The sequence below is a fragment of the Myodes glareolus genome, chromosome 5 (genome assembly GCF_982192425.1).
Source record: "Myodes glareolus chromosome 5, mMyoGla1.1, whole genome shotgun sequence".
NCBI classification, from domain to species: domain Eukaryota; kingdom Metazoa; phylum Chordata; class Mammalia; order Rodentia; family Cricetidae; genus Myodes; species Myodes glareolus.
This window is the reverse complement of record NC_142030.1, coordinates 25,249,318-25,257,349: the sequence shown is the minus strand read 5'-3', so window position 1 is coordinate 25,257,349 and position 8,032 is coordinate 25,249,318. Positions and strand designations below refer to the sequence as shown.

At 45.6% G+C, this 8,032-nt stretch overlaps 1 protein-coding gene across 1 annotated transcript; it reads right to left on the bottom strand.

Annotated features, from left to right (window-relative positions):
- Positions 1–463: 463 nt before the first annotated feature.
- LOC125412268 (regulator of G protein signaling 4) lies at positions 464–6,878 on the bottom strand. Its single transcript, XM_048452943.3, has 5 exons — positions 6,820–6,878; positions 4,289–4,393; positions 3,883–3,944; positions 3,076–3,242; positions 464–2,640 (listed from the first exon to the last, which is right to left on the bottom strand). Exons 1-5 carry the CDS (start codon positions 6,861–6,863, stop codon positions 2,401–2,403), a joined length of 618 nt encoding a protein of 205 aa, XP_048308900.3. The 5' UTR covers positions 6,864–6,878; the 3' UTR covers positions 464–2,400.
- Positions 6,879–8,032: the final 1,154 nt, after the last annotated feature.

Sequence of the window (8,032 nt, the reverse complement as noted above, 5' to 3'; positions counted from 1 at the left end):
TGCCGTTGTTTGTTTTTAAAACCCACTGAAGACCTGCAAATGACCACTGTGTTCACCTCGCAGTCTTGGAACCTAGAGCTCCCTGCGTCTGTGAGCAGAAGCAGCAAGGGCAGCGAAGGGAACCAGAGCATAAACAATGGAGTTTCTGCTTTCCTTCCCAGGGTTGGCAGGGAAGGGATAAAAGACTCAGGTGAGTCACTTTCGAAGGGCATCCTAGGCCCTGCTCTTTCTCACAGCATGCCTCTCTCTGGGTCATTAATGTGTTTCCAAGCCGACTGTTTTGTGGGAAGCATTTATTGGCTCTTGTTATGTGTGTTTCATTGGAAGCATCAGCATCGAGGCCTATGAAGCACATGATAGAAACAGGCATGCATACGGAGGAAGTAGTCTCTGCGTGGACCAGCAGCAGGCAGGCTCACTGTATCAATGAGCAATGGGAATACAATTGAAAACACACTCAAAATGTATTACATAAAATAATTTACTTCTCATCCAGAATGACTTTCCAGACCTACTTGTGAGACCGCAGTCTGTGAGTACAGGTACAATCTCAAAGTTATGATAACATTAGGGCAAGACCAAAGAGTTGTACAAACAAGATCACGGAACTGTGTATAACAAAAGGGGGTTGGGTGGGGAACACTGATGGGGAGCTCTAGGGACAAACAAGACTGTCAAAGAGACAACGGGAAACAGTTAGAAAACCAGCTTCTTCAATACAATGAGACTTGGACACACACTACTCTGGTGTCTTCATTTTGCAGCCCAGTACGTTGGTTTACTAGCCACAAAGGTGCCCGTGCATGTGGCTGAGACTGGAGCGATGGGCGCAGTGTGCGCATGAGTATGTGTGTGCTCTCGAAGACAGCAGTTTTAGAAGAAGGAGAAGAAAATTACTTCCTGGGCATTCATTAGTAATTCGGGTAATATCCTGTACTTCCACTTACAAAACAATACAGTAATATAAACATTGTACAAAACAACATCATAAATAACACAAATGAAAAATTTTCAAGTATTTCATGTGCCTTGAAAAGCTCCAACCAGTAGTTCTACCAACTGATATCCTGACCTCTTTCTTCTTCTTCTTCTTTCCTCTCTCCTTCTGTTGGTCTCTGCTACCCTTGATGTTTGGAATAGGGTGGACAAACTCTTACCTCAAAGCAGAAAAGCAAGGAGGGCTTTTCAGTGTGTGAGAACTTACATCCTCCTTATTAAACAAGACCTTCCCCGTGGCGAGGCTTTACAAATGTAGGCATGAAGCTTTGAGCCAGGCCATGGTTCTGAAAGTGAACCACCACCCACAGCAAACTAAGGAGACTCATCTGACAGCCAAAGCTCTTGGGGGTGGGAACAGAAGAGCACCTTAACAAGAGAGGAAAGAAGCAGGACAATCTTTAGGTCCTCTGCCCTCACATAGCCAGGGGACCTGTGAGCGGGCTAGTCGGCAAGGCCTGGGCCTCTTTCCTTCATTAGGCTCAAATATTCCCATCTCCCAACTCCAGACCAGTCCAGCAGCTAAACTGGCATGCCCTGAGCACCCAGGCAAAGGAGGGAAGCCATCAGATAGGGACCTAAAAGTACCAGTCGTGATCACTCATGCAAGGCAGTTCTGTGTCAGCCAGCAGAGTTTTCAGAGCGTTCGCCCCTTAGCTTAGTGCGGTGCTTAGCATCAAGACCCGATGGTTCTACAGAACTTGCTTTCCACAAGCCAGTGTTCCTTTCTTAGCCTGCATGGCAGTTAATTTAGTTTGCTCTGTTCAAACACAGTATGAAGGACCAGAGATCAGAACATGCGTGTAAGCATGCGTGCATACTCCAATTTGAGCACCTAGGGTCTTTCCCATCTAGTCTTGTAGAAATGTGTGTGCACGTGTGAATGTACATTCACACACATATTTGAATACATAGATACAATATATACAGAATGCATATGCATATATTAGATATATTTGATATATACATACACACACACACACATCAATCTCACCTAAACGTCGAGAGTCTGTAGGAAGTGCTGCTGGCTGATGTTGTGTGTGCGTGTGTTGTCATAGGAAGTGGACCAACCAATTGACTTGAGGTCAAACTGCTGGAAGGGAGGCACTGCCAGCAATCTTTGAAAATCCAGGCCTACAGGGACGTTATTTGGAGACTTCCTCACGTGACACCCTTAAGGAAACTTGGGGGAAATTTGAAATGAATTGGGTCATATCCCAAGGAAAACCCCAACACCCACAACTAAGTCTAGTTTTACATGGAAGTGACTCACACACAGCAGGCAGCATGGACACTAGGCTACAACGTGGAGAAAGCATTGGTGCTTAATACAGATCAATATTTGGCCTCAGATTTTCCAGAGCATAGAGTCTTGGCATTTCTGCTTTCTGCCCCTGGTGAGAATTAGGCACACTGAGGCAGCAGGGAGGCACAGTCTGAGGAACTCTTGGGTGTTTTCTGCTTCTCTGCCCCGCAGTTGGAAGGACTGGCCAAGTCGAGATAGAATCGAGACTTGAGGAAGCGACGGTATGAATCCTTTTCCATCAGGTTGAAAATCTTCTTCTGGGCTTCGTCAAAACAGGTTATCGTGGGCTCTAACATGTTCCGGCTCGTCTCCTCCCTGGTGCAAGAATCTAGGTTCACCTAAAATGCAGAGATGAAGGTTGTATTAGATCTAGAGCCCTGTTGAAGGGAGGAGGCTGCAGGCTTATGCTCAACAAGAAACAGCCAGGAACCTTTCTTTACATTCCTTCCAGAAATGACGCCCACGACATGTGGTTCTGCTCTGGCATATGTGGGATTATAAAATGTTCACCCCGCTCCTAAGTGGGAAGAGCACTTTATTTTCCTATGTTCTCTTTCACATTGAGGAGATTTATCATTGTATTTATTAAGGAGAACCATTGGAATCATATGGGCAAAGGTAACTTTTATCCTAATAGATTTACTCGAAAGATTGATAAGATTCTAAAAGCTTCCCCCATCGTTTCCTTTAGCTGGTAGATCTAAATCTACCCTGAATGCCACTCCTAGGAATCTTCACTAAGATCTAGAAAGTTCTCTGCGGTGGAAACTTACCTCTTTTGTTGCTTGCACTGAGATGAACTCGTTGTAGATCTTCTTGGCCCTGGGGCTTAGTTTAGACGGGGACTTGATTTTCTTGTATTCCTCACAGCTGATCCAGAAGTCAATATTCTCTTCACTGTATTCTGATTTCAGGAAAGCTTTGAAAGCTGCCAGTCCACCTGTGACGGATGACAACGAGCCACAGTCAACACACTGGTTGACTTGCTCGATAGAGCACTTCAAAAACAGTCAAGGTAATTAGGAACCCAGATGCGAGTTGAAGGAACTCCCCTTCCTTCCCTCTTTGGCAGTCAGCTAGCCCAAATTTATGTTTGATAGCCAAAAGACCCCAGTTTTATCTAGTAATTTCTACCCAAGATTGAATCGTCTTCCAAGGAACTGTAATTCTGAAACATCCGTGTGGCTATCAACTGCCAAGGTGGGTTTAAAATGTGACTTGTGGTCCATTGTTCTGGAGGATCTCATTATGTGAATCTTTTCTTTGCCATTTTGCTCATGCAATGAGAGGGATTGGTTTATCTTGCTGATGATCCAGATGGTTCCTAAATTAACTTTCCATCAAATTTGGCAAAGTTCTCAAACATATCAGCTATAAGACTGAAATGTTTGTCCCTGATTCTGGAAGACAGAGCAATCCAGGCCTTCTTTGCAGTTCCCTCTAAGCTGACAAATTAGGAGATGACTTGTATAATATAGAGTACTGCTATCCTCCTCATGTCTCCTGTGTGTGAGTGTGCGCACACACCTGAGCACGTGCTTGTTTGGGGATGAGAGAAAGACAGAGGCATGGCTACTTACATTCATGAGTAATCAGATTTTCCAGTGATTCAGCCCATTTTTTGACTTCTTCTTGGCTCACCCTGGCAACATTACAGAAAAAAGAATAAATTAAATACAGCATTGAGTCTCTCTCTCTCTCTCTCTCTCTCTCTCTCTCTCTCTCTCTCTCGTGTGTATGTGTGTGTGTGTGTGTGTGTGTGTGTGTGTGTGTGTTATAAACCTCAGGCTGGTCTTGAACTCATGACCCTCCTAACATTTCAAGTGCTGAGATTACAATTGTGTGCTCTCACCTTGAAAATGGAGGCCATCATTATCCAAATATGGCTCAAGTAAGGGCTGCCTTCCCACCCACTCTTCTCCTACAATCTTTCTATCATCAGATAGTTAATACCTAATCGCTTTTCTGCAAGGCCACTTCTCTCACCTCTGGCAAGTGACTGCTTTGTCCTTCTTGCTGTGTGAAGAGCTGTGCTCACAGGAGTCAGACTTCTGCAGCAGGAACCCCAGCCGATGTTTCATATCCTTTGCACTGCAAGAAAGACAAGAGTTGACATGAAAAACAGATTTCTTTAAAAGAGAGACTGGTGGGCATCAATAGTCCCTGGCTGCTGTGCTCAGAAGCAGCTTCCTTAGGAGATCAGCAGTAGCATGGACTCCCAGGAAAGATTCCTTGTGTCTGCCTATGACCTTTGATATCTTCGGTGAAACCGTGCTAATAAACAACTGCTCTTTTGAAATGCCCCCAAAAACTGCAAAGCATGACACCTTCTCCTTATGGAACATCTCCTGGGAAGTGGGTGTTATCTCCTAGAGAGAGCTAGGTTAGCACTTCAATAAACTAGAGTGAGTTCAGCCAGCCCTGAGTGTGGTAGCCAAGCAGTTCCTAAGTGTGTGTGTGTGTGTGTGTGTGTGTGTGTGTACACAGAGCACAGCTTATGTGTGCATCCCTGTAAAGAGGAACAGAAAAGACACAAATGCTCAGGCTGAAAGCTGAGCCCCACTAGGCTTGTTTCCAGGCAATCTCCAGCAAGAGCTTTAAAAAAAATTGCATTACAGGGAGATGTACACCAGAAAGGGCGTATGAGACTTTGGGATAAGAGAAGCAAGACAGAGTCATCACTGAGGTGAGTAATTATTTAATTAGAGCACTTTCTAGTTCACTACCACCATTTAATAGGCAACTAGGGGATAGCGGAGTTTCTGACTACTTGAACTTCCAGCTCAATTCCATCGTTCTTTTTTAATAGCTTTTAAAAAATTATTATTACTGTTATCTCTTTTATTATAAAAGCCAAGAAATGATTGGAGGAAAATAGTGTTTCCTAAGCAACAAAGAATGAGATGCTCTTGCCTGGAGGGACTGAAAAAGAAGGGTGGCGCATGGTGGCATTTTAGGAGGGTGCTGGCACACTGGGAGCTTCTCAGTCGATTTTTCTCAGTGTCTGAGTCTCAGCGCTGTTCTTGGGCTGCCCTTTAAAGCAGGATTTTGCCACCCCTCACAAAGCTCTCTCCCTTTCTCTTTTTTCCCAGGTGCTGACTGGTGACATAGTCCTCCCCAGTGACAGCAAGATAAAATCACCAGAGCTGGGACAGTTCTACAGTGATGCTATAGATGCTTTGTAATCTAGCCCGAAGAGAATGACCTCCTATCTCTGTGTGCTGCCTCCATCCGGGTCCCAGCCGCTACTGCTAACACTAACGTAAGCGTATTTCCAAAGAGCTGAAAGTGTGTGTGCAAGGACCTTGTATCACAACAGAAGCATAAAGATAAAACCAAAGTGACTTTGGAAGTCACTGGAGACAGGTAGCCTGGATGGGATCCTTCCTCTGCCCCCACCATTCTTGTGACCTTGAGCAGAAAAGACCCTCTGGAACCCCTTGCACTGAAGATGAGAGCTGCTCAGCCCTTGACATGTTTTCATTTGTCCCAAAAACTATTTGCTGGGGGCAAACCTGAGTCCCACCACTCCTAAGTTCTGCATGGCTGGTTTTCTATCATTTGACAGAAGCTTGGAAAGACTCCCTTCTGTTAACTCCCCCAGGACTTAAGGGTGAAGGTGAAAAGGCATCTGCCTTCTAGCTCACCATCTCCCCACCCTGCTTCATTTTTAAAAGTGATCAATGTGTTTATACTCCTGGATGGCAGACTGTGGAAGCAGGCTCACTAACACACAAATGTTATGCTTTGGGTGGGGGGGGGTAGAAGGAGTTGGTAGACCCACACAGAGAGACCCACTTTCGACCTTTAATTTCAAGAAGAAATCATGTATACACACTAGCCTCATGGTTTTTGGTAACCCAGATACTCTCTAAGTGCTCTATGAAATAATTTATTCATGCCCTTAGAAAAAAGGACACAGGGATGCCTCTAAAACTTTAAGCTGATGAGTTACAATCAGTGTTTATTTCCCAGCCACATCTCACGTCAACAACTGGAGGTGGGGTAGGAGGATAGGAGACAACTGGTTTGGAAAAGCATCTCTGGTTGAGTGGAGCAACTGGAGAACCCACACAGAGCATTCTGATAGCGTTTCCAAACTTCCTCCTGGGGTTTCTTCCCCCACACAAGGACTAGCATTATCAGAGAGGGTGATCCTGGGTGCTCAGCAATGCTCAAACAAGGAACAACAATCCCCGAAAAGAGTACAGCTCCATCCCCGACCTCCTATCACTTTGCAATCCAAACAATTTGACTAAGGGACCACGCTTAAAAGTCAGAACCCGACTCCAAACTAAAGTCATGAGAAATAAAACACACAGGAAGCAGCATTTGAGGAGCCTGCTCCCTAAATCAAAGTGTCTGGCTAGTCCTGGAGAGAAGCTACAATTGTCCCGGTCCCCCCCCCACCCCCCCCCCCGCCGATAACCCCAAAGAACTTCGTAAGCAAAGCATGCAAGTCATTAAGAAAGTCTATGCAAAACTTTAGTCTGGCCAGTGACAGAAACCAAGCTTACCTCCTCAGGCAGGAAGCCGGCAGACCTGCAAGTCCTTTGCACATGGTGTTTAACTGTGTGATTCGCAGCGAGGAGAGAAAGGCAGGAGGAGAGCTCCTTTCTGTCTTGAGCACAGTTGCTTCCGCTAGACAATGCTGCGGGCAGAATTCTCTGAGACTCTGACTTCCAAGCCTGTAGGGGTCTCTTTTATAGGCCAGCCACGGGCCGGGCAGCCAATCAGATGGCAGATCTTCAGGCTCAGCTCCTCTCTGGCACTCTGCCTCTTCAGCCCCTGAAAGGGAGAGGAAGAAAGGACTGAAGCATCGCGTATCGCGGATGCAGGGGGACTGAGCAGAGAGAAGCCGTTTGCAAAGTAGGCATCTAGAGAATGAGGTTTTGCTTTTTGCTTAGCGTCCCTGCTAACGGGTGAAGTTTTGTATTTGTAGGAAGGGGACTATAAAGTTCCGCGGTGCTGAAAATAGGGGGCTCTTTCATTGGCTTGTAAAAGCAATGTCCAAGGATGTTGCCTCCCAGAAAGAAAGGAACCAGCAAGAATTCTTCAGCTTGTCTTGCGGCTGACTCTCAATATGCTTTTCCCCGTTTGGATTAGAAATACATTCTATGCAATCTAAGGTAGAGTTGATAGTAAGATCATGGTCTCTGGGCAGTGATTTGTGGAAGTAGCCTGCCTGATTGGTAGGCACAGAAGGATGTGTGTGGATGGCACACAGTTATATGCCTGGCAGCATAGCAAAAGCCCAAGGGAAGATAAATTCAGTATGTCTGTAATCAGCTTGACTTTGAGACATTTCTAACTATGTCACTGAGAACAAAATGCAGCCTAGCTTTGACATTCTCTCCTGAAGGGGCTTGCCTCCTGCAAAGCCTAAAGCAGCAGCTGAAAACCAAAGCAGGGGGTAGGCAACCATAAAGCACCAACTCTCATTGCAGCTGGGCTTAGGCCTTATGTAAGTCGAAGTCTTTATTATTCAACAAAGAAAGAAAAAGCAGAGCAAGAAGGTCCAACAGGCAGAAAGAAACGTTGTTTGCCTGAATACTAACAGGTTGCGGAAACCGGTGGAGGAATAGTCATCCCTGTTGGTGCCTCTGAAACTCTTCCACATTCAGTACCACGGACTGGATTCTTCAGGCTTGTGAAAGTATTTCACTTCACATCTCGTAATCACGGCTGAAATACCCAGATCGGCACTGCAAGGGGACCATTTTCACATTG